Genomic DNA, 26350 nt, shown 5'->3' with positions numbered 1-26350 from the left:
AAGAATATTCAGGCTATTGAAACAGTAATTGCAGCAGGTTTGCAGCACTGAGAAAAGCTGCAGAAGTGCCCATGGATGAGGCACAGTTCAGTTTGAGGCAGTGAATGCTTGGAGACTGCATGTCCTCGCCGCGGCGAGCACGGTGCCTTTGCTGCCTGTGCCCATCTGTTCGGGGAACATTCTCCTGTCTCCTGCAGGGAACATGAAAATCCCCAGACGCCTCAGCACACCAGCGGGCTGCAGCATGAACAGGGAATGGAGCACTGCACTGACATCCCCGGTGAAGCCTGGCCTTAGATCCCAACTCCATGCAGGGACACGGGGGCTAGGGACACACCCCACACCTGGACCTGGGGGACTCTGGGACACTGGGTCACTCTGTGAGTTCAGACAGACCCATTTCCCAGTACTTGTGCTGGTCACTGCTGGCCAGAAGCTTTCGCTTCTGATGTTATCCACCTGGGAAAGGTAATGCTGCTTTGGAATGAAGCCAAAGGACAGCAGGTTTTGGGAGAGCATGGATGGATGGGGAGCCGAGAGGGTGATGACTTTTTATCTGCTCTCCCACACCCTCAGTCCAGGTACAAACAGTTTGGTGAAGGTTGCAAGCACCTCCAAGAGCAGAAATAGCCTCTGTGCTGCCCATGAAGGCAACAACCCACTGCGGGGCCAGGTTTAATCCAGCTATTGATTTATCAGGCAGATACAGTTCTTAGCTCACAAAATTCAGCACCTTGTCCAAAGTTTTGTGGTGTTAGCAATAAAATTCTGCTGCTGAACGAAGATCTTGTGCTTCTTCAGCAGCAAATGATGCTTAGCTATTGAGCTGCTGTTACATGCACGCTGATGTCAAGAGCAAAAGCAAACAGTTCTCATTTGTGTCCTCAAGAAAAAGCTGGGCCAGGAGCTTTCTATGATTTTTCTCTTTCCTCATGATCTTTTCCCTGTCTTCTACACTAGACTCCATGTGGTCATCAAGACAGAACCTTTTGCCTTCCACTTTTCACCTCAACCCACTTGCATCCAGCTGGCACTGCCTTAGCAGTACTCACTGGACTAGCTCTTGAGTCAGATACATAGCTCAGAGGTTGAAGCCACAGTGTAAATTAAACACAGATTATCTCCACTGTTCCTCAGTCCAAACCATGGAAGAATCCTCTAGGGACATTTAAACTCCACAGAGGTGCCCATGTCCTTTTCCTAGTCTTCTGGCTCAGCAGAGCTGGATTAACAGACATTCTCATAATTTAGATTAAATTCTAGCACTGAAAAGCAGTTGGAAAATTTTGGACACGATTTCATTGTTTCACCTCATTACAGCACTTGCCTGGTTAGAAGGAGGTGGTGATTCCCCTGCTTGCCTTCTCTTTTAGGACTAACACAAGTGAAACAGCAAAGGTTCGCAGGCTTGGGCTGGACTGAAGCTAAGGAAGAGTTTGGTTATTTACACCCTGCCACAAGATGGATTCTTCCAGCTCACACCACCAGCCTGTAGAACTCCTTCAACTTAATGGAGCCAACTCAAAACAGGAAGGTCACACAGTGTCCTTCTTCCCCTATGTCCAAATGTCCACTATGCCCACGTTTCACTGCTCCTGTAAAATGGGAGAAGTTGCTGTTTGCCTCACTGTGTCTTTCTTCTACTTCCTAAGATTGAGTTACCAGGACAACAAAGAAGGGTGGGAGGGAAGTGCATATGTGTACCTCTTTGCATTCCCTCCTACTGGAAGAGACTGGCAAGCAGTATCTGTTCAGTGGAAGGTGAGACTTGGGTTTCAACTAAAAACTGCTGAAAACCTTACTTTCCACACTGACCACCTTCCCTGCATGCCAGCAATGCCCAGTGAAGTGGAGTGTATTCAGTTCCAAACAGCAGCTGCACAAAAATCTACTACAAGAAAAAAGCTGAAGGCAGAGTATGAAGGTAGCCACTGCTTTGGCAAAGTACAATAAAGCCACGGGATGATAGGATGGGATGCTAATATCATGTTTGAGATTCCCCAGGATGAGGCTGTTCTGTATAAGTCAGCATCCAGGGGAGAAGTTGTGAGTTCTCAATTTCCTCAGAACATCCTCTTTTGCTCACATCTGCAACAGGAACAGAATCTTTGACCTTAACATGCACTTGTCAGTCTCAAGACAGGAGAAGTGGCTCAGGTCCAGTCCCAGGCTACTTCTTCATATCTGAGGAGTGAGAGTTTCCTGTGGCATTTGGAGAGGGGCAGAATTGGAGAGAATAATCAGGGTTTTATTGTCAAATTCAAGGTTTGAGTATTCAGCAGGATGGGTGTCAGGGAATTCAAATGTATTAAGCCAAGATCTTTCCTGATGTTACTCTTTTTTCAGGCTAGGTTGCTGGAGCAGAAAAGATTCCCTATCCTATGCTCACCATCCTTAGACGTAATACCCAATCTCTGCAACTTCAGTGCTGATAGATCTTGGAAGCAGAAGGTTCCCTGCCTGTTCTGATACTCCAGACTTGCTTCCAGAGTAAATGTGCTGCAGAGAACCCCCTTCTGAAGGGCAGTGGCCCTTCCCAAGGCAAACCAGGGATCAGGCATGAGGGAGGACCATCCGTGGGTATCCTGCTTAGAGACCCCTTTCCAAGGGGGTCCAAACAGGGCAGCTTTTAGAAGGAACAGATGGCAGAGGGTTTTCCTGTCTCCTCCAGCTTTGCCTGCAGAGGACTCAGAAAAGCTGGCAACACAGGAGAAGAGTCAGAAGGAAGCATAAGCACTCTGCCTGTGCCATGTCTTGCCCACCATCTCAGCTGTCCTACCTCAAGCCTTCCTCTGCCTGAGGCTACAGAGAGGAGCCAGGAAGAAGCAAAATTCCTGTCTTCACTTGGCATTCTAATATGACAGTATTTTGGGGGGGGAGGGGGAAAGATGAAATTGTTTTCATTTCACTGCAAAATTTAAACTTGAGCCCAAGAGATTTGAGCTTTTATTCAGCTTTTGAGGTCTCCTCTGACAGCAAACAAGACAGGGGCAACCACATGAGTGTGAAGCAAAAACTCACTAAAGGCTCAGAATATTTCAAAGATGAAGTAGGTTATAAATCAGAAGAAAAAAAGAAGTCAGAAACCTTTAATTTATTAAAGCCAAGGAAGCAAATGCATGTGGAGGATCAGAGCAACACCTAGAGCTGGACACACAGTGTTGCTAGTTCTGTGTATCTGAAAATTGTGGAATGTAAGTGCAATATTGCAGAATGGACTCTCAAAACTATGAGATGTTACAGCACAGCAGTTGAGGACTGTTCCCTTGTCCTATGTTTTAGCTCTTCAAAATTCCTTTTTTAAAAAATATTTTCCACCACAGCCATTTTATGATTAGTTTGCAAATAGAAAAATAAACTCTCAGAAAAATGGAGGAAATCACATGGTCAGTACCAGAGGACTGGCAACAACTGATTTTGGATGTGATAGGCCTTCAGGGATTCTATATATATCTGCTCTTAAAACTGGGCTGCTGCAGCAGGCTCAAGAAATGCATTACTGGGAAACAACAGGCTAGGGAGACACTCCTGGAATGAGCACATTCCCATGCTGGTTAGCTAAAAACCTCTGAAGAGAACAAAGGCTCTTTGCTTGTTTAGACCTTTAAAGAAAAAATGCAGGAACAGAGCTACTGTGGGATGGACTTTTCTCACAGTGGTGCATGAATATTCTGTGTAATGCCCAAGGATGCTGTCCCTGCTTCTGGCAGAATTTGTATTCAGAATATACTTTTTTCCACAACCTTGAGCATATTTCAAACAAGACAGTGATGATTCTTAGTTACAGGTTTCTTTTTTTTTACTGCAGGAATTTAAGTGTGACACAAAAGTCTTTAAATTTCAAGTCTATAGGCAAATAGTAAAAAATTTGATGGGAAAATTAGCTGAACTCTGAAGTGATTCATGTAGACTGATCTTGCAAACACAAGCTATGCTTAAGCATAAGAATCAGCATAGATAGGATTAGGAATAGCCATTGAAAAGGTGTCTTTTCATTTCATTAGGATTGTTTTTACATGTAAGGAACAATTTGTGTTTGGCAGAATCTCACGCAACAGTTGCAAGGGGATGAAAAAATACTGCAGTATTAAGAGTATTTCACCCTTCTATTAAAGCAAGGCTAAAACCTGCAATTCCTTCCCTCTAATAATGAAAAAAACCCTACATAAACAGGTCGAGGTTTAAGTCTGTTTAGACAGACCTCCTGTTATTGCTGCATGTATGTCTGCTTGAGCATTTAGGTTTGTCTCAAAAGACAAGAAGGAATCTGTTAAGCTCACAGTCAATGAACTCTGTTTCCAAATTCTCCAAACAGAATATTAAACTACCCATGCTTTGATTTATACTATTAATACAAAAGATGAGGAATGGATACTGACTTAGTCCCTCCAATATCTGGCTCCCTTTCCCAAGGCTGATTAAACAGTCAAGACAATAGAAGAAAGGACCCAAGCTGACTTACCTCCACTTTCAGGAGTGCGCAGCCTTTCAAGAACTCTTGAATATTACTGATGCAATCTGCTTCATTTTTAGGCTCCAGGCAATACTAAAGAAAGAAAACCCACTGAGCTCATTGCATTACCTCCCGTGTCGCCTGTGTGGAGAGGGCCTGCATGAATATTGACATGTGCGTTTTATACTGAATTAGGGAAGCTTCTTCAGGGGGCGGGAGGGGGTGGCAGGCAAGCTGTCGAAGCAGGAAGAAAGCCACTGGAGGAAGTGATGAATACATCGAAATGGTCGGCATCTTGTTTTAAATCTCAACATGTGACAGTGCCCTGAAGTGACAGTGGGAAATTGATGACCTTTAACAACACGCTGCCCCAAACCATCACATGTAAACAAAAGATAAGGAGCTGGCAAAACTGATCTTTGCACAATTTAATAAAGGCTCCTGTTTTATAGGGTGGATAACCTGTTGTGGTGTTTTTTTAAATGAAACAGTTTCTCTTTTGTGTTGCCAGTTCCTATCTGTCATTGGACTCCTTTCCTTTTTTTCTCCTGCAGTTTCTTATCATGCTTTTGGACTGCAAATACACACCTCATGAAACAGTAACAGGAGGCACTCACATGGCTTCAATACCAATGGATCTGCTGGCTTTGGGACAGATCAAACAGCCCGGATGCAAGGGTTATTGTTTATTCCTGCCCTAATCTGCTTCTCCAGTGTACTTCCTGACTAACAAAGCATTTTGCAGTAAGACTTCTGAAAGAGTGAATATATTTATAGTCATAATTAACGATATTTACGTAAATACAAACTGCATAGCCTTCTGTTCAAAGCCAAGATATTCTGATCTCTGGTAGGTCCAGTATTTCCTGCCACTGAACACGTGTAACCTGGCCAAATGCAACCTTGTGGGTTTTTTTTTCTGGACATAGAGACAAAATCAAAGAACTAAATCTACAAACACACTTTACTGTGTTAGAAACTTAAATGTAAAACATTTATCCCCCATGAAGCTCCTCTCACCAAGGGAAACCAGACCCGAAATGCCCAGGGCAGTGTTCCTCTGAGCAGGGCTCTGTCTCAGGGTAGTGAAATGCATTGGAAAGCATTACCTTTTCTGCAGATCCCGGAAGAAGTCGGTTAATGAGTTTACAAAGCACTGTTCCATCTTTCAGAGAAGTTTTCAGGAACTCCTCTGGATCATCTACTATTTTCTTGGGGGAATTTAAGACTCCCAATGAAATAAGCCACGTTACAGTTTGTTCTTCTGGATTCATGGTGGAGAGTTGTGCCGCTGGCGCCGTCCTGTGCAGCAGCGCGCTGGAACCCACATCCGTGATTGCATCTTCCTGCCTCTGCTGCTGCTTGCACAGCTCAAGTGTGAAACTACTTTTTTTTTTTTTTTTTTTTTGGCTCGGCACAGAATCTCACCAAATCTTAGGAACCAGTAGTTCCTCTAAGGTAAGAAACTCTTTTTAAAAATAAAATAGTTCTTTGCACTCGTAAGAGACAGAGCAAGTAGATTTTTAACTACATTTTCAACGTTATTGAGAAGTATTTCATGTGAATACTTATTGCACCAAAAATATCTCATCTGGTGATGTGGCAGCTGGCACCTATCACCTGGTAAACTTGGTCTGAACTTGGGGTTATTACCCAAAGTAGTTTTGTCAATACTGTAAATAATGAGGTATTAATTGTTAAACCTGAATTCACAGTGATGATGATTTGAAGGAATGTCACACTAACTTTAAATAAACATTTTCAATTTTATGTGGCAGCCCTAGTTATTAAAATTGCCTTTTACAGTAATTTTTTATTATCTGGTTTTTAAATTCTGATAATGTACTTTATACACAAATAATGTTTTTTTCAACTATTGTGTACAAGTGCACAGATAATACAAAATATTTTTCTTGGAAGATGATAATCTCTCATAACATATGGACAACTTTAAAAAGATCAGAAATTTAAGTGATCCAAAGCTGAGAATGAAACTTCCCAACTATTTCACTTGTCCTGTTAGGATGTCCCTTTCCACCAGCTCTTCAGGATCCATTGTAGGCAGTACCATCAGTTTTCCACCCTGCTCGGGGCAGTACTAACCATCACTACTTATCACAGCAATTCAGAACAGTCCAGTCATCTCAACTGTCCTTTCACCACAACAGATGGAAAATGAAGCAATTCTGTTGATGATGCCAAAGAAGTTGGAACATCATGGATTGAAGCAATCCAACAGGAACAAATTATCCTGGAGACGAGAATTTCTTGGTGGCAATGTTCTGAGCCAATTCCTCACCCTGTTACTTGAATGAACTGTTTTCAAGGCATCAGCATTCCCAAACTGTTTAGGCCTGTGATCTAAAGGGTAGGGAGAAATGGAAGAGCAAAAGGATAAACTGTACACTGTGAATGTGCATGGATTTGTGTCTCTGCTTTCCAGGTGTTATGACTGGTACTGGGACCTACCTAAGGGCCATTTTTAACAGTCACCAGTAAATCAGAACTGCCCTTTCAGGGTTAGACACACCTCTGACCTTATCTAGGACTTGTGGATGAATTCCAGTTCTCCATTGTGTGGAAATACTCATTTACACAAGGTTGCAGCCAGTGCAGCATGAACAGTAACACTGGATGCGGCTCAATCAAAACTCACTGCTCTCTCCTGAGGCACATCTACAATTATCAGTGTGTGCAAAGCATTTCAAAATTATGACTAATTGCAACTTCAGTTGTTTTTTCTTTTTCCAGTTCTGATGAGCACTACTGTTTTGAATGTCTTTTTTTAGTGTTTTGCAAAATGGAGACATGCAGTTTTGGTTTTCAGTTTCTTTTTCCAAATCTGTAGTAGGCAAGGTAACTGCTAACGCTCACTGATCAGCTGGGGACAAGAATTTTGATATGGAAGACACTTCAGTCACCTCATCAGAACACAGCAGTTTCTTATGTAAAGAGCAAGAGAGATACTTCCAACACTGGGAAAATTGCACACCAGCTTCATACCTGAACACCAAAGTACCTCACCCACCCCTTCTCTAAAGCAAACCTTTTGTGTCGATGGGCAGGTTTAGTCTCAAGACTGTTTCACATTCAGTTGTTGCAGATGTTAGTGGTCACAACCACAATTATATGAAAATACTTCCCACATCCTGAACACTTACCAACTGCTTAAAAGACCTGCAGATAGGCATATTCAGACAGCCCCAAAATTTATGGAGTTTGTGATTAGCCACCTGAAGACCAACCTTCCATTTTCTATAAAGGACTCATCTAAATACATTGCAGCTTGTTCACCAACTTCCACAATGAAATTAATTGTGGCAAACCCAGAGTATGAAGGTAAAGCGACTTGGGAAGGAACAGTGCCTGGTCTGGTCTTTGGGAAGGCTTCAACTTTGGTTATTTGCTGACAGGGACAAAATAGTGAATTGTCAATCATCTCTTGCAGAGTCAACTTAGTTATGTAATTTGCAGCCTGATTTACACCAGTGATGACTAAATAGCACAGTGTTATTTAAAAGGTAAAAATAAAAGGGGGCATGTGTCCTATAGCCAATTACCAAGCAACTCTGACAGCACACACATCAGAACAGCGAAGCAACGGGACCAAGTTAAGAACAGCAATCACACATTGAAAACCCATTCTGAGTGGTTCTCCTCAAAGCCACTCGCATTTATGTAATTCCCCCTTTTTTCCCAACACAGAGAGAAAACACCCAGCACAAAGACCATCACTGGACTTATCTGTGTGCAGCAGAATCTACTGATACATTTAAACTCGTGGCTTTCAATGATAAAGTTTGACATGCATCACTAATTTAAAATCAGGGGCACATCCTCATTATTTAGCATTTTAAGCAGGTATTTTTTTTTATGATAGCTGCCATGTTGGCATTACATTTTACATAGGATGATCCACCTCAACATGAACAACAGCATCCAGACTATAAGCATCCAGAAATAAGTCTCTTAACAGTACAGCATGTTATTCTTTCTTGCAGAAAAGACACAGAGACCACTTTATAGCAATAATCCTCCAAGATGGAACTCTTGGAATCTTTTCCGCCATAAGTCTCTGAGCAATACATATTTTTTTTTTTACTTTAGCAAAAAAAGTAAAACTGATGCTGGTTTTTTTTTTTTAACAGTAAATTTATTAGCCCTGGCAAGTACTGCAATTCTACCCATCTGCTACGTACTTGCAGACTTATTCCTAGAATCTGCAGCCCATAACTGAAGTGTAAAGCGATATCCTCATCCCAAAACCCAAAGACTTAAATCTGTAGACAACGTATGCATGATTTTTCTTCTTTAGCTACACGTTATGAACTGAGTATTTCTTACATGAGATCACTTCATGTCTATCACAAAAGTCAGTATAAACTTTATTATCAGTGATTGTTTTAAGTACTTCAGTGGATATGAAGTTAAGAGTTTTCTATGTGAAGTACCAGTGCCTGAGCATTCTTCTCACAAACACTGGCACAACAACATGTATCCAAGATAAAAACACATCAAAACCTAGGCAAAGTTTTGAAGAAAGCACCTACTTGCAAGGGAGGATGCAGTGCTGTCTGGAGTACATACACCACACTAATTATTCTGGGGATTTATCACTAACATTGCCTCAGTATATCAACACTTCCTTCCTCTCATCCAGAAGGCCTGGACAGAACTGTTAATGTAAGAATATAGCATTTTTAATGGTTTCTTGGTGAAGAAGAACTTGTAACACTTTAGTCCTCTGTGTTTTAGAGGACCAAGACTAATTTCTGTACAACTTGCTCTTTTTTCAGCATTAAATGGCAAGCACACATGTGAAGGGCAACCCAAGTACTTCTCTGCTGCAGAACGCGCTGCCGTGTGTGCGCTGACCAACCCGTGGGCTCCCTCTGGACTCTGGGATGATGTCAGCCATGGCACACAGCACTTGGCTTCCACCAGAACTTTTCTGTATATCCAAGAGATTAGTAGTGCTACTTTCAAAGGCAACTCCTGAATGCTAACACAACCCTCTAGAACAAATGGTGGGCAACACCACACTCAAAATCCAGGCTGTCAGCAGTTGTGTTTTGTTATCCTTCCATTTTCCAAAGCATATCCACTGCTGCACTGCCACCTTCTAGTCACCGTAACTGAAAAAAGGAAACACAAGTTAGTCTCCTCTTGAATGGCCAGGAGACAAAAAAGTTATATCATTTTTAAATTATTTTTATATACACAATGAATACATTTGTTTTGTATTCGATCTGTCCCAAGAATATGAAAGTACATCAACAGCCATCTCATATCTACAGTTTTAAACCATTCCAGAGATGCTTGAAGTCTAATACAATCCAAAGACCTCTGCAGAGATCAATTCCTAATCCAAAATTATACTTAGTATAACTGCTCACTCTGCACATTTAACCAGACTGATTAAACGCCTATACTGACACCTCTTATTAAAAATTCATATTTTTATGGTCTGCTCTTGCAAAACTTCATAGACTAAGTACTCTCTGCATATGATTTGAAGTGCATTTGTAAATGTTTTTGCTCAGCTGCACTCAAATGGGACCCCTTTTTGCAGATGAGTAGTCTCTCACTGCCATTCCTAATTGGTCAGCTTATAAAGCCTACTTACACCTCCCCCTGCAAGCTTCTAACAGAAGTCAAAAATATTTAGACATGAAGATGTTCCATTCAAACCTACAAACACAATCTTTCTTCCAGCTACTACACTGCTGTAATATTTACCTTATGCACTGGCACAGGCACCACTCATCTCTGCCATCATTGCAGATGAACCAGCATTACATTCCAGTGGTATCTTCTGGAAGTTATCACCCTGCAACTAAGAAAAAATATAATAAACTGAGAAAAATACATTTTACAGCACATGTAAACACACAATGCTTCCCCCCATTTCAAAAGATGACAAAAGCTTGGGTTTGCAGATCAGTCTGTTGCAAGTTTTACTACTTCTTTAAATGGTGGAAGGTTCACTGGCTTGGAATGGACTGGGATGGTTTAGAGATAAGTTGCATGGCTTATGGATTCTCACTCCTTTTCAGTGGTGCACTGCCATGTTAAATCCATAAGTTGAATGACAAAATTTACTGAGGACTAAACAGTAGTACAAAGGTTTTGGGTTTGTGGTTTGGTGGTTTGTTTTTTTTAGTTGGAGGTCTTCATGTTTACTATAGTCAGGAGCATCTTTTGAACTTCATGGCTTTACCAGAGCCATAACAACTTGCCACAGGTTCTGCCACATGTACCAGGTATCCCTGCCACGCAGTGTCAAACTAAACAAAGTCAGGCATCCAGCTAAATGTCAAGTTTGCAATGGCTTGATTCAAACTCCCACTAGTCAAGCTGGTTGCCAATCTAAACCAATTTCTGATTTCGCAAGGCTTTAATTTTGCTAGAATACTGTATATGCAGCCTCTTTAAGCATCTTCACTGAAACATACTGGGCACAAAATACCCCCTCCCAACCCTATGTGGCAATATTCTTTCTACAGTGAGCTGCATTACACCTTTAGTCTCAAAATTGATGCCATAAATGCTTTTATCCAAGAAGAAATGTTGAATTTGGAGAATTTCTAACGCACACTGGAATATTTTTTTTTTTAAATCTAGACAGCACTTCCATTGCCATGACATGCAGCTTGTCTTACTGTACTAGAGGAAGGTAAACTGGTTTAATTTTGACTTAGACTGAAAAACTAGTTTGCTTTGCTTACCATCTTTGCTGTTTCACAGGCATTTGATGCTTTAAATCAGCTGTGGAATGCTGAAAGATTCACTTGTTTTTAGGAAGCCATAAGCCTTTGAGAAGTTGGAGAGAAAGACTTCTTTGCTTATCTTATTTTCTCCTTTGGAATCAAAGATGTTCCTTTAAAAGTGAAACACTACAGAGTTGCAAAAATTTGAAACAGTATGAGTAAGCATCGTTTTGCAGCTTCTTTGATGGAATTGGTCAATGGTTTGTGGGGTTTGTTTGTTTTTTAAACAGTAGTCTGTAGCTGACTTAAATGTACATGACTTATTTGAAAGGGAGATCTTTTTAAACTCCCTATGAAACAGGAGGAAGGCAGAAAATAGTATTATCCACTTGCTTTTTCAGATTAAGTGAATGAAATCCTCTTTTCCTTTACACAAGGATCTGAAGGCATTTAGTACTGGGAACACTGTGACTTCAAATTCTAGGCACAACTGAGCTTTGTGTGGAATCATCCCCACCACCCTCCAAATCACAAGCAATACTTTCAGAATGAGATGCTGAACATGTAGAACAATCCATCTCCATGTTAGATGGTTGGATGTTGTGTGGAAGATCTTAAGAACTGCTTTTTCCATTCATGACGAAAATCAGATGGGAAGTGTGGCATTTCAGGGAAACTTTACTTTGAAAATTACAACACTAGTACACAGCTCAAGTTTATACATTTAACATCTGCTTTCTGAAAGAAATGTTAACAATTTTGAAATGAAATTAAACATTGTTTGAACTTTGCTTCACAAAAGCATAAAGTCATGGAGGGGAAAACTTAACAGGCAACAATAAAAAAAGGTTAAAAACAACTTTTCCTTTTAGTAGTCCTCTGGTAGTAAAGATAGAACAACTTCCACGTTTGAGAAGTAATCTGTCTTGGTCCAAAAGTTTAAGAGTGTTTTTAGTATCTGCTTCTGCCTCCACCCCTATCGGATCTGCTTCCGCCACGGCCAGCACCTCTGGGTGCTCCGCGGCTTGAACTACTGTAAGAATCTCGAGGAGGTGGGTAGCCCCTTTCCATGGAGGGGGGGAGACCCCTGTCTTGTCTTCCGACACGATCACGGCCACTTGAGTAGACATCACTTCTGCTGCTTGAGTAACTTTCTCGGCTTCCATATCCATCTCGTGTGCTGCCGTAATCATCATACCGACTGCTTCCACCATATGATGGCGGGGGCCCTCGTGCAGGTGGAGCACTACGTGAGTTACCTGCAGGGTCAATGGTCAGGTAATACGGCAACACCATGAGTTATATAGAACAATTTCAATCTGAATTTACAGAACTGCTGTATTTAAATGTTTACTGCTACTCTTTTGTATGTATTGAGATGTTCTTAATAGAATCTGCCACATTAATGGTACTTAAAGTGGGGACTGCGTATCAGGCAGTGAGTGGATTTAAAGATTCTGAAGGAATGAAGACGGTGTTTGTTTATTCAGGCAGGCTCTTTACTGGGATTTCCAGAACAGCTTGTTATTTTAGAGAAGAAACTCAGCCATATTTTCCAGAGACAGTTGTAATTCTGAACTGTAGACTTTGCTTCTTTAGCTTAGAGCTTATTTAACAAGATGATCAAATGATAACCAACAACTGCACTTTCACTGTAGGGGGAAAAAAGTGTGCCACTTCCCCCTAAAGCAAGCAACCTAGTAAAAATCAGATTTTATGACACCTGTACAATTACATGATCCTCAAAATGGATTCTTACCATAACTCTCATATGAATCTCTGTAGGAGCCTCCACTTGGATGATCTGAGTAGTCTCTGTCGCGTCCACCACCGTATCCATCACGATCGCTATAGGAGGAAAGACTACTAAGACTTAGTACAGATCAGTAACATAACAGCAAGAATAAAGTGACAAGGAGAAAAATCCAACAGTAGGTACCTATATCCCCTGGAGGGGTATTCATCACGTGAACTGGAATGACCATAGTCACGGTAAGCATAGTCTCGTGGAGGTGGCGCGTAGTCCCGTGTGTCCCTAGAACTGGGGTAATCTCTGCTTGAATAACTACAAAGAACAAGAACTGACACATCAGCCATGTCACATTGCAAAAGATCAGGAATCAACATTCTTCTCTGAATACAAAAAACCACCCCACCAAAAATAGGAAAAGAATTTACCCATCTTTAGTGCTATAGCCATCATCTCTTGGAGACATGTAGACATCTCTCCGTGATGGCATTGGTTCTCTGCGGGGAGGACCACCATAACCATCTCTTCCACGTGACACAGGAGCTGAAGAGAAGCAGTCCAGATCTTTAAACTTAATTAGCATTTAGTCAGACAAGAGACTCTTGGCAAGTATTAGTAGATTGTTTAGAGCAATTTAAAAGTATCTCTGTAGCCCACATTACAGCACTTTACATTTCTGCTTGTACAGTTTAAAAGTAGCACTAAAAGGATCATACTCAAATCACACCAAATTGTTCCCAACAGCTACAAAATTATATTGGTATGAAAGGAATTAAAAATTAGAAAAATATACCAATCCCACTGTAGACTGAAGTTAGAATCAATGATTTGCATCAGTTTCTGAAGGAAAACTGGTGCTACAGCTGACCAAGCAACTAATTAAGTCAAAGTCCTTACCTCTTCCTCCCATGCTACTGCTACGCACTGGTCCCGAAGGTGCCGATCTTTTAGGTGGAGGGCCTCCACTTCGTGGAGGTGGACCTCTCTTCATGGGAAGTGGCCCTCGAGAAGACCCTAGAGGAATAAGCCATGAACCAACTTATTATTTCTGTGATACTCAACTGCACGACCCTAAAGCCTGAACTACAGTAACCTGAGTGCCATTATTACCACTATACGATCAACAGTAAACCGCTAAAGTTAGATCTCCCAAAGCCTTGTCTTCTAGCCCATACTAAATGCTACTGGCAGAATTGAGAGCCAAACTTTCCACAGCCTAAACTCCTGTCAAGAAATTGTCTTTTAGAACTTATCCAAAAGTCACAGGGTGTGACAGAAGGGGAAAAAAGACAGCTGATATCTGTAATCAGTCACAGCTTAAATACTCAACAAGTTACTGTTCTCAGAAGACAAGAGCCACCTGGGAAGATGTACTAGGTAAGAGCCCTACAGAGAGGGAACAGAGGCACTACCGAGTCTGTAGAACCTACTACACAGACTCTGCAAGAGAGAAGTTTCACTATTTCCAGGTTTTTTTTCTGCATTACAGCTTTTACTGTTATACCTCAGGTGCTGCTTGCTTGTTTTTACAGAGCTTTGTTTTGATACTGAAGTCTGAATCAATAGCTATATCTTAAGGAATATCCAGTATCAAGTAATGTACTACTGTTCCACTTCAGAAAGCTTCAACTCAACACACTATTTTGTAACAACAAACAAGGCTTAGCTGCCCTAACTCCCAATATGATCTAGAATGATCAGTCCTAGAATTTTCTAAGTTCAGTCCTCTTGCTAGTAAGAATGAACGACAGTTCCCTTTCCCTGGTGGAAGAGAATCACTTTTTCAACTTGAATACCAGAAAGCTTCCTTTCTCATGTGCAAGGCAGGAGTTTTGTTTTTCTTTCATAGGCAAAAGTCAAGTGGAGTGTTAGTTGTAGAAAGGAATCTTCATATTTGAAAGCCTTTTCTTAAGGTGTACTTGCCTAATCAAAAATTTTACTAAACTGCCGAAATCATATTTCATCATTTTAATAAAGAACAAGGAGTGCACTATTTGGCTGTTTGACTTTTTTTTTTTCCAGTAGGATTATTGTCATCTTCCAATGGGATTGTCTTGTATGTTGTCCAAGTATATAATGAGAGAGGTCAATACATACCCAAGTGACTCCCTCTTGAAGGTGGTCCTCTCGCGCCACTTCCGCCTCTTGCGCCTCTAAGGCCCCTGGGAGGACCTCTGCTTCGGGGAGGGGGTGGCGGCCCACGCCTACCACCACTCTCAAAGGATGGCTTGGTTGCTTGTTCCACTTTAATTGCTTTCCCATCTAATGACTAAAGAAGAAGCTGCTTTACTTAACTGCTCAGTCATGTTTGTATTTCTTAAATCAAGCCCCTCTTGCTTCACTATTATAGGGCTTCCATTTTATAAGTTAGAGCAACTCTAGAACTGATTTCAGTCTTCAGTATTAGTACTCAGCAGCATGTTGGGCCTAATTTCAATTTCTACAGTACTTCATTCTTGTTGTATTGATGAAAAAAAAATACAGAGCAGCATCAGAAAGGACTTTCAGTGAAAACACAAGCGTCCAATGATTACGGCAGCCCCACGTCATTTATTCTGTAAATGAAACATGATATATGATCTACAATTTACTTTCAATTGCCACGTACTTTCGTATCAAACTAGGACTGCACCAGTAGTTACAGGATTAAGCTGAACGTAACTTAGCTTCAGTTGGGATTTCTGGCAATGGGGAGGCCGTTTAGTACATTTTCTTGATGTCCTGATAACACGGTGATCACTGACGCATTTAGAAGTAATTTCAGCATCTACACAGCAGACTGAGTATGACAATTCACCCCTTCTTTCTAGTGTTTCAAGTTGGGTTTTCAAACGAGGTGACTGTCACAATTTACTCTATTACTTGTTTTCCATGTGGTTGGGGTATTTTTGTTTGTGGGTTCTGTTGTGTGGTTGGAGGGTTTTTTTGTAGGACAAAAATGGGAGCTTTTTCTGGAATACGGATCTGCAATAACAGGACCTCTGCAGCCTGCTGTTATACCTCAAAGGTGAGCAGGTGGTAACACATGTTGAGTAACTCAACTTAATTAATCAAATTTCTGTATAATCTTTCAGGCATCACATGTTTGGCAATTATAGTAGAAGTAAGATCACAAGCTCTGCTGAAATTAGGTTACTGCACACCTATCCTGGCAAACATGGTTTATTTGCCCTTTTAGCAGTTAAATATTTAACTCTGCCTAAAAAACTAATTATTTATCAGGCAGAAACTTTTGTTTATTGCACTTCTTTGCTGCAATAAATTAACACAAAGAAATGCTAGTAGTGTCTTAATCTGCACTGATATTTTATTGAAGTACAATATCTTTTTTTGTTCTCCACCAAAATCTAGCCCTCTCTGAAACCATCCACTGTAGTAGCTCATGTATTTTGCCACCACATGTAGTCGTAGCTACTGTCTGAAAAATCTGTGTGGATGTACACAGGTCCAACTTGATCCATTTGAGGGAAAAAAAATAAGGAATACTAGCAAAATCATATTGGTCCTGTCTTTGACTTAATGAAAATATTTTACTTACGGAAGGTTCCTCAAAAAGCCTTTTGGCAAGCTGAAACATTCCAGCAGCATTAGTACCTCTAATCACTGGAACTTCTCAGTTTGTATCATATTGTTTTGCCATCAGAATTCATACTGAGAGATGTCTCATCGTTCAGGATGAGACAGGAACAGTGGCCTTGAAGCCTTAAGCTTTGCCATCATGCCCACTGCCATCCTCAATGTCATGGCTTATTCTTGACAGCTTGAAGTTTAGAAAGCAAACACCATCCCCTTCTGCTAGCATGGGTTCTGAAAACCTGCATGCTAGGTTCAAGGTTTGTTTTTTTTTTATGTAGGAGGTACAGTTTTACTTATTTCTCCTTTTATTTTCTTCTGCCTTGTACTTATGCATCTGAGTTAGGCAGAAAACAGGTTTCTTTGCAGGCTGCTTTACACAAGCAGTTTTAAAAGGTATGCCTTAGGTCCAGAAAGACCTTTCATTAGGTCCAAGAATAATTTTTTTGTTAACCAGAAGTTGTCAAAGTTTGTCCCTATTTTAAAGCAGAGGGGACAACATTTTATAGGTTCTTAGCTCAAAGACAAAAGGTCTTATCTCACCAAACAGATAAAACACAGTCCATCTCAAAATATGGGATTTTTTTCAATGAGCTGAAAGCAACAGCTGTCAACATGAACACTTATTAATTCCTGTTTAGAACCCTCATTCAGAGTGTTACAGTAGCATTTTTAGTATCATATGAGCACCAGAAAGTTGAGTCATCTTGGTGCTAAAACACATGAAAAATAATTTAAGATACAAATCATTTAAGGACAGTAATAGATTGGCAATCAAAGTCTCCTATATGTGGCATGAACAATCTGTACAGCTTTGTAAGGTGAGCCAGGGAACCTTAACCAAACACAGAGAACTGTCCTGCAAACTGTTCCACATTCCAACAGAAAAGATGAATGAAATTTGTAAAATTTTGGGAGTGGGGCAGAAATCAAAGTATTTCCAAAAATTTGGATGAAACTGGACCTAACACCACACAGGGCTTTCCTCTCCAATGGATCATTTCATTGTTGATGCTGCAGTGACTCCACCATTTCCGCATGTTCCTTGATGCCACAGAGGGGGTTTCCTTTCACCATATATATTCAAGAACTGAAGATCATCTCTTATCAGGCTAAGCTTCTACATCGTATATCACTTCTTCTCCAAAGGAAAAGGAAAGTCTGTCCCATTAAAGGAAGACAACCTTCTATAGTGCTGAGTACACTTTACACTGTTTGGACTGCAGCATTTGCTTCCATCCTTTTAACAGCTGGCTTGGCAGGTCTGCACTGGAATTAAGTCTTTGGCTTGTCCTGGAGCTTTCCCTTAAGGTCATATTCTCTCTTTAGTTATCCATTTCTTCCTAAGGATTTAAAATCAGAAGACTGTGAGGAACAGCATACTGCACCAAATGACTTGGGAGTATCCAGCACACTTGTGTCCAGGTAAGCACATGCATTTCGTGACATCGGGATGCAGACTGCCATGAATTAAGCTTCTTCTTAAAGAAGGCAGATAATCTGCTGTGATAAAGTACTTGTAGATTTCTTCTGTGCTGCTCAGACATGCTAACATTGATCCAATTCTGCACACAAAGTAGTTGAAGTGAAAAATCTCCATCACACCTCCAAAATAATTCCGCTGATCTCTTTCAGCAGGACTGAAATGAATTCTCGACAAGCAACCTTTGACTAGTCTATGCTTGTCCCAATTTGGAATGAAGCACAATCTCCTTCCTTTCCCCCCCACCCGGATAGGTGCAAAATGCTGGCTATACAATTTTCATGAACACTTGCAAAGTAAAAAAAAAATCAAATGCCAATTCACTCTTGCAGAATCTATTGAGTCAGTCTCTTCGATTGGCTACAACTTTGAATTCCCCTGGGATGACAGATTGAGCACACAGAACGCTTTCCCCAGGCTGGACAGGTCATCTAATTCCTTATAGACTGCTTGAACTGCAGTCTGCACAGGGCTTCTACTGCTGCTTCTTAAGTGCCTGAAATCCTCAAGACTGCTCCAATCCATCCTTTCCAAATGACCAGAAAAACTTCAAGTTGTGATGTATGACAATGATCTCTTCCCACAGCAGGCCTCAAACACCACTCCTCCTCAAACTTTGAATGCAGAGTCTTTTTAGATTACAAGCAGTACCTGTTGTCCAGAAGGCTTTCTGAAGATGAGTGTGAGAGACTGAGAGACCACCTCATGAACATCTTTCATATCCATGGCCAAAGCAAGCCGGACCAGGGAACATTCTAGGCCACATGCCAATTGAGACTGTTCTTTTCATACATTATTTGCCGTTCAAACTTCATGCAGATGAAGATACTTCTAGATTTATAGTGTTGAAAACAAAACCATGAGAACCATGATCCACAAGGCAGTCCTTTGTAGCATTTCTTGACAGTGATGCAGATGGTGCATTCCAGAACAAGCAGACATTACCTCAGCCACAAACACTGTCTCATTTAGCTACTTTGCTAAGCATTGCTTCCCCGAATATTTCCAACGTGACCAAACACATGGCACAACATTCAAGAGGTAGAACAGTTGGTGATTATTTTCAAAGGGATTTTCATTTGCGAGCTGCACTCCACAAACACTTAGGATTAGTGACTGAATTCCTTTCAGTCTGACAATTACCTATTGGTGCTTGAAGTTACCTTATGTGAGGATTCAGGGTAATGACTATTTCAGAGGAAATTAGGTGTCTGAACACAGCAGTAAACAAGTCTTCAGAATTGCAGCAAACTACACGACGGAGAAATAAATTCAATAAAAGGAGCACCTTTAAAGATGTTTAGAAAGAACATTATCTGAATTTGTTACTCTCTGCCTTGACAAAAACTAACTTGTTTAAAAAGGAAGCAAGTTTTCAAGGAAAGTAACACTGTCATGAGGTTGTCCTAAAGCACCCAGAAACACCAGCACATGGAGCAGAAAGCCTGCTATAACTCAAACCAAAGAAATTTTACTATTTGTGTTCACCATGAACACTACAAGCTCATTTTCTTATTCTTAAAGTTGCTTTACTTACTGACTTCAGTAACGGACATTTTTCTTTCACTTCAATGTCTTATGCTAACCAGACAAACAGATATCAAAATCCTAGGAGTTATTTAACCACAATCAGTTGAGGCTTGTACACATTACATGAATGTCATCTCAAGAGACACTGCTGAGAAGGCCAATGCAGTTAGACCTCAACACAACCATTCAGATTACGCATGGGGAGGACCAGAGTCTGAAATTCAAATGAACTAAGATGCCTTTCACTGCCTGAAGAGACAGCACCTCTATGAAGATAAGGAGCTGATGACCTTCAAGTTGCCAGCTTACATCTACCTTTTCAAGCACATGCCGCAATAGACACAGATCATAGCAGCCTACAATTGCTGACAAACTATCCTGGTATTGATCTCAGAACTTTTGCTCCAAAATTCCTGTATTTTTAAAAACATTACATGTATATCACATTTTTACTTCCTTTTAAAGTCATACCATTGCATTTTAGGGTGTTAAACAAATTTAGTTGCCGGCTAACTGCAAAGCTCTTTCCCATTAACTGGAAAGATGCCCCTCACATGTGCCAAGCAGACTGATGATGCATCTCACAAACCCAGGTTATCCACAGAATACCAGAGAGCTCATCAATGCTCCAGCACAGCAGGAAAGTCATATTCAACCCATGTTAAGGGAACAATTAACAGTTTTCAGGTAAGTCACTTCCCTGAAGTGTATTTCACAAAGTACTGCTTTAGAGTATGATTTAAAACAAACAAGCAAACATTAGAAACACACAAAAATGGAGAGCTGACTACTAAAAAGCCCTCCATCAGGGACTAAAAACAATAAAGAGTGTAACTGATAGCTAGACTTCACTTTCTACTGTCAAAGCCATGACCAGGAGAAAGCAATTCCAGCATCATGGAGACTGGGACAATTTGCCAAATGTGACGTTCTGACTGGTCTCCAAGATCTTCTAATCCATTGTTTTTCCAGCTTTTATTACAACTTAATTTACCCCAAAGATTTATACTGCTGGACAGTAGCAACAGCAACATGTTATTGTAAAAGGTCTTAATTCCTACCTTTCCATTCATATCTCTGGCAGCATCTTTTGCATCTGCTGGACTCTCAAAGGTGACGAATGCAAATCCTCTGGACTTGTTGGTTTCCCGATCTTTCATCAGAAGGACTGCAGAAAGAAAACCACGTTACCCTTTCCCGTAACTAGGCAGGAACATTTCAGCTTTATTTAATTTTTTAAGCTCAGAACTTCTTAGAGGACATGGAAGCGCCATCATTTCAGATGATCAACGCCAAAAAAAGTCATCACAGCTGTGCTGTTGCTCATTTTTATTATCTTAATGAAAAATTTCTCTTTACCTTCCACAATGCGTCCATATTTGCCAAATACAGCCTCGAGGGCTTTCTCATTAGTCTCTGTGTTCAAGCCCCCAATGAACAGCTTCCCAGGACGATCTGCTTCAACCATTTTGACGCCGTAAATGACCTATTAAAAGAGCAATGCTGTTATTAACAAAACATCAGACTACAACAGAGACTTCCATGCAACTTCATGGAATATAAGTGACTTTTTTCCTCAAAAGTACAAGCAAATTTTCTTGAAGGAGATGTTAATTAAGAAATATGACATATAAAGTACATGAGAAAAATTTAATTTTTTTCTGAAAGTAGTACTGCCCTCAGTTACTTCTTCACATTATACAGTATCTTTCAAAAATATACAGTTAACTTTGAAAAGTGGAACAAAGTACTGTTAGATCAAGCAATACTGGTGAATATGAAAACTCTTTCAGAGGTGCTGTTCTTTTTACCCTTGAAGTCAATCCTACCACTCCTTTCCTTTAAATCCCATCGTGGATTTTTCAAGAAATTTACTTAATCTGTCCAAGTAATATAAAATTTTTAACATTTAAAGGCATCGTGGGCCGGTATTCCCAAACGAAGCCCATTCTTTGTATTATTTCAAGTATTTCGAGCCAAGGTCCTGGCCTACACAACGTATGAGCCTGAACAGACACCAGACGACCACTGCAGTTCTACACAGCAATGCCACGGCTAAAGCAAGGCGGGGGCGGGAGGGCTTAAAAAAAAAAAAAAAAAAACGAGCCGAAGACAAAGCCCAAGCTCTCAGTGCCTGGCAGGGCGCCCGGCGCCTGTGGACCAGCGCTGCCCGCCTGGCTCCAGGCCGATAGAGGGAAGCCCCCGGCACAGGCGCAAGGAGAGCGCGGACAAAGCGCTGCCGGGAGCAGGCGGCCGGCGGGGCCGGGCCGGGCCGCACGGGGCCCGTGTGGGGCCGCGCTCCGAACACAGGCCCGGGGGGCCGCCGGACCCTCCGCGGGCTCGGGCACCGCCACAAAATGGCGGCCGCCGTTGGCAGCAGCTTCTCTCCCTCCCCGCGCCCGGCGGCCGCCTCGGCGCTTACCCACCCCACGGCTCGGCCCCGGCCCGAGCCACTGGCCCCGCGCTCCCGCCGTCCCCCGCTCGCCCTCCCCGGGGATGCGGAGGGACCCCTCACACCTAAAATGGCGGCCGCCGCGCCTCACGGCGCCGGGACCCCCCTCTCCCGCCGCCGCCGCGCGGACCCCGCCGCCCCACGCGGGGCCGGGCGGGCAGACAAACGGGCCCGGCCGCGCCTCCGCCCCGCAGCGACGGGCGCGCCACGCGGCTCCCTCCACGCGGACCGGGCCTCTCCCCGCGGGTCCCCGCATGGCCTCGTGGTGCCGCCCGCAGAGCCCCCGGCCCGCACTCACCTCCGCCCGCGCCGAGCCGCAACTGCGCAATGGGGGCGAACAAAGGCGCTGCGGCCCTTTATAGCGCTGACGTCATCCACCCGCCCGAGCCCCGGATGCGGCGGCGCCGGGCCCGGCAGGGGGCGCGCGCGGGCCAGCGGGGCCGGGGCTGGGTAGGCCGGAGAGGGGGCGCTGAGGGAGGATCTCATCAATGCATGGGAATATCTCCAAGAGGATGGTGCCAGACTCTTCTTTGTGGTGCCCAGCGGCAGGATGAGGAGTCATAAACTAAAACACAACAAGTTTCACCTCAACATGAGGAAGAACCACTGAGAGTGGCAGAGCACTGGAACAAGCTGCCCAGGGAGGGCATGGAGTCTCCCTCTCTGGAGGCGTTCCAAACCCACCTGGACATGTTACTGTGTCAACTAACTCCAGTTTTAAATTATTTATACTTGAAGTTCAGTTGTGGAGATTTTCTTTGGATGGCTAAACCAGATAGCAGAAAAGTTAGGGGGAAATACATGCATGCAAAAATTGGCTAAATTTTCATAATATGAACTTGTAGATTATCTAAACATATTAATAGTCACCAAGGCCTTTTTTCTTGGTCATCCAGTCTAACCAACACCCAGTCTTCTAAGTTCTCCCTTGCATGTTCTCTAGACATTTATTTCTGGGATGTGCCACAGGGTCTGTGCATCCCACAGACACTGCCCTGTGCTGTTACAGTCACAGAGCTGCATAATTGCTCCATCCTGATAAGAGAGCATCAGACTCTATTCCTATCTTCAGTTTTTCAGTCTCCTCTGCCAGCTACAGATATTCAGCTGCTCTTTGTGTTAGGGAAAGCACGAAGCAACATCTTGTGTTGAGAACACAAAGGAAGGGAGCTCTCAAACACTGCTCTAGACTCCAGTACATTCTTGGAGATGATCTCCTTTCCAGTGTGGATGTTCAGAGTTTTTGGATGCTGTTACTGTGCATGGGAAAAGGGAAAGATGACCTTCGTAATGAAGTGGGCGAGCACTGCCCGTGATATCAATGCGGTTGCTGAAGAATGGCATTGCCAGATCCTCATCCAATTATCATATGAAAAAAAGCTTCAAATTCTAGTTTCAATACAAAAGAATTTAAACTTCAGAGGCTCCCTGGGATGCATAGTGAAAACTAAAGCGAATTGTTAGTCCTGTAAGAAACATGGTAAAAAAGGTCTCTATGTATGTGTGGTCTCTGTGTGCGTCTCTGACACACAGTGTATCTGCTGACTGCCTCACGAGTAATTGGAAAGATAAGCATGTGCAAACTAAAGTCTGGTTTTCCTTCTATGATTACAAGAGTGAAATATTTGGTAACTCCAGGCTTCATTTTATTAACATTCTGTACATGTAGCTCGTGTATTAACATGTACTGTACATGTAGCTTGGTGGGATCAGCATGAACATAATCATGTTTGAAACAGCATTTGAACATTACTGCTGTAATTGTATCAGGGCCTAATTCTTCTGTCCTTTGTCCTAAGAGATATCTTCATCAGGATTCTCATCAAAACCTGGGTGCATCCTCAGTGCAAACTGGAAGAGAATTTTACCGTGTCTCCCTGCATAGAGCATGTGTAGTCTCACTCCAAATTCAGTGAGACAGATCCTTTCCTAGAGGATTAGAGGATACATAACTCTTTAATTCTTACAATTCTTCCCCCTCCTTTCCTTTTCTTTTATTCCCAAAAATTTGATTTTTTGTAGAGAAACTACAGAAATCATCAGAGAACAAACTGCAGTCTGAAAGGAAACTAATCCCTCTTTAGCAAGAAGGTCAAGGCTGAAGAGCTATGACAGTTTCTTTTGCAAGTGATTTCTCAACTTTGCATTTTCTAATACGAAATTAAGGTAGTAATATGAGGTCCTAATACTGGCCCCTATGGAATAGGAAATGGACTTGGATGGCACAACTGGGGAGACAGAGACCCAGAAAATTCCACCAACCTTTACACAGAGGACAGCTGCTCTCTAACTAGCACAGATATACTTGCCCATGCATCATCACAGCTTAGGAAGTTTTCCTTACATTTTCCAAAGCAGAAAAAATGTAATTAAGTATGTTACTTATGTAACCCTAAAAATGAGCCCACTAGATGGGAGGGGTGGACAACAATCTACGAGGGTAGCATTTGCTGGATTTTCATGGTAGCTCTTGACTAAAATGTCACTCTCTCAAATGAATCCTAGGATGTTTAACAATGTGGTTGATTTTAAACTACAAACTTTTTCATGCAGAGGACAATATTTTGGATTTCCCTTGTACCATGCTGCGTATTATCATCAAACATTGGCCTTTTACCGAGTTCATCATACTTGTGGTTTAAAATGGATAAAGGGTTTAGGAGAGCTGGGGGATGGAGACTAATGAATACATAAATAATCTGATCACACAGGACTCACTCAGAACGAATAAAAAAGGAAATGTAATTCCCTTGAGATATACATTCAAAAACTAATAACTGAAAAGATCAGTTTAATACTTTCATGACAAGGAGCAATTTTGCAGGCACTGTCAGTTGATAGTTATTTATAGAAATTCAGCAAAACTGAGAAAACTCAGGCTAGAGTGGATGAAAGCAGCACAAAATAATTGTTTCTGGCACTGACTTTCTCAGCCATTTCTAAACTGGAACTCCCTAATGTACTCCTCCCAAATCATCTGTTTGGGATCTCATTGTGGCCCCTTTCAGTTTATCAATATGAGGTGGATCACAGATCCCTAAGACATAGCTGGAGCTGCCTGAAATGACAACACAAATTTTCCAGGCTCAGCTGAAGAGCCACAAGATAAACAATTATTATATGCTCTTTATTCTTTTGTCTGGTACTGTCCTACAGTAAGGGCAACTCACTATTGATTGATAAATGGGTTAAAATTGTTGGACATGGAGGTTTTGCAGGCTATTACAAATATAATGTTGAAAACTAGAGTGGCAACCGCTTGCATGAATGGGAAATACAGAGAGGAAGATGCAGGTGTTTGCTACCCAGTACTGACAGCAATGCATTTACCACAATGTCTCAGACAACAGTGAGTATCTCTCTTGCCATGGTTGCATGGAGCTGGGCTTGCAGCTATTGCTTGCACTTACCCTGCTTCTCAGACAGGTTTTGCAGCTGTCTCAGAGTGCTGCTCCTGCCATTGCCAGCTGAGCAGGTGAGCCTGGAGCTTGGCATCACATCTGTGGCACAGCTGTAGCTGCGCTGTATCAAGGAGCCATGGGGCACCATCCCACTGTTGTGGCTGCAAACATCACAAGCTGCAGCAAAAAATCATCAAATATAATTCTTCAAGGTTGCTATGCAAAACCTTGAATTTTCACCCCTAATTTCTGAGCTGGTAAAATCCAATTTAAGTCCTTCGCACTCACTCTCTACAACTCCCTGAACGGAGGTTGTAGCCAGGTTAGGGTCAGGCTCTTCTCCCCGGTAACAAGCGACAGGATGAGAGGACATAGTTCCAAGCTGCCACAGAGGAGGTTCGGGTTGGACATTAGGAAGAATTTCTTCACAGAAGGGGTGATTTGACATTGGAATGGGCCGCCCAGTAAGGTGGTGGAGTCACTGTCCCTGGAGGTGCTTAAGAAGAGACTGGACCTGGCACTCAGTGTCATGGTCACGGATTGGACTTGATGATCTCAGAGGTATTTTCCAAACTAATTGATTCTGTGATACAATGCTGGGGGCTAAAACCTGAAAAGAGGTTGTGGTATCATAGAATCCTAGAACGGTTTGGGTTGGATGAGACTTTAAAGATCATCTTGTTCCAAACCGGCTGCCATGGGCAGGGACACCTTCCCCTAGACCAGGATGCTCAGAGTGACGTCCAACCTGGCCTTGAACATTTCCAGGGATAGGACATCCACGGCCTCTTTAAGCAACCTGTACCAGGGCCTCACCACTCTCACCGTCAGGAATTTCTCCCCGATATCCCCCCTAACCGTGCCCTCTGTCAGTTTGAAGCCGCTCCCCGCTTGCCCTGTCGCTCCCGAACCTCGGGGTGCCCTTCCCCAAGATGGCGCCCAGCGCCTCCCGCCCTCACCGCGCAGGCGCCGCGGCCCCGACCCGGCCGTGACGCGGC

General features: G+C 42.4%; 2 protein-coding genes, 1 long non-coding RNA gene and 1 other non-coding gene across 9 annotated transcripts in view; all 4 read right to left on the bottom strand.

Moving 5' to 3' along the window:
• The window catches only part of ARHGEF6 (Rac/Cdc42 guanine nucleotide exchange factor 6), a 40205-nt gene extending 34437 nt beyond the window's left edge, over nucleotides 1–5768 (bottom strand). For both annotated transcript variants that reach the window (XM_027645361.1, XM_027645363.1), the window contains exons 1-2: nucleotides 5563–5768; nucleotides 4463–4546 (exon numbers count right to left, since the gene is read on the bottom strand). In XM_027645361.1, coding sequence (XP_027501162.1) covers nucleotides 4463–4546; nucleotides 5563–5727 — 249 coding nt within the window. In that variant the 5' untranslated portion in view covers nucleotides 5728–5768. The remainder of the gene's footprint in view (nucleotides 1–4462; nucleotides 4547–5562) is intronic.
• A 3054-nt stretch (nucleotides 5769–8822) lies between these two features.
• On the bottom strand, nucleotides 8823–22358 carry RBMX (RNA binding motif protein X-linked). 5 transcript variants are annotated; one of them, XM_027645259.1, is made up of 11 exons: nucleotides 22250–22358; nucleotides 20859–20985; nucleotides 20561–20667; nucleotides 15011–15182; nucleotides 13811–13927; nucleotides 13342–13477; nucleotides 13103–13228; nucleotides 12923–13026; nucleotides 11182–12422; nucleotides 10193–10289; nucleotides 8823–9588 (listed from the first exon to the last, which is right to left on the bottom strand). In XM_027645259.1, the coding sequence occupies exons 2-9, from the start codon at nucleotides 20965–20967 to the stop codon at nucleotides 12115–12117; spliced, it is 1179 nt and encodes a 392-aa protein (XP_027501060.1). In that variant the 5' UTR covers nucleotides 20968–20985; nucleotides 22250–22358; the 3' UTR covers nucleotides 8823–9588; nucleotides 10193–10289; nucleotides 11182–12114. The 5 variants fall into 5 exon arrangements, with proteins under 5 accessions (XP_027501060.1, XP_027501062.1, XP_027501063.1 ...); XM_027645261.1 differs by having other exon boundaries at nucleotides 12923–13011; XM_027645262.1 differs by having other exon boundaries at nucleotides 13342–13456.
• LOC113948155 lies at nucleotides 20738–20811 on the bottom strand. Its single transcript, XR_003528017.1, has one exon. It is a non-coding gene; the product is annotated as a small nucleolar RNA SNORD61 (small nucleolar RNA).
• Nucleotides 22359–24673: 2315 nt separating the features above from the next.
• Nucleotides 24674–26320, bottom strand: LOC113948052. Its single transcript, XR_003527965.1, has 3 exons — nucleotides 26211–26320; nucleotides 25362–25529; nucleotides 24674–25009 (listed from the first exon to the last, which is right to left on the bottom strand). It is a non-coding gene; the product is annotated as an uncharacterized LOC113948052 (long non-coding RNA).
• Nucleotides 26321–26350: the final 30 nt, after the last annotated feature.

This window comes from Corapipo altera, unplaced genomic scaffold, assembly GCF_003945725.1.
Source record: "Corapipo altera isolate COAL_440 unplaced genomic scaffold, ASM394572v1 65, whole genome shotgun sequence".
Classification (NCBI taxonomy): Eukaryota; Metazoa; Chordata; class Aves; order Passeriformes; family Pipridae; genus Corapipo; species Corapipo altera.
The sequence above is the reverse complement of the archived record's forward strand: the minus strand, read 5'-3'. Positions and strand labels throughout refer to the sequence as shown.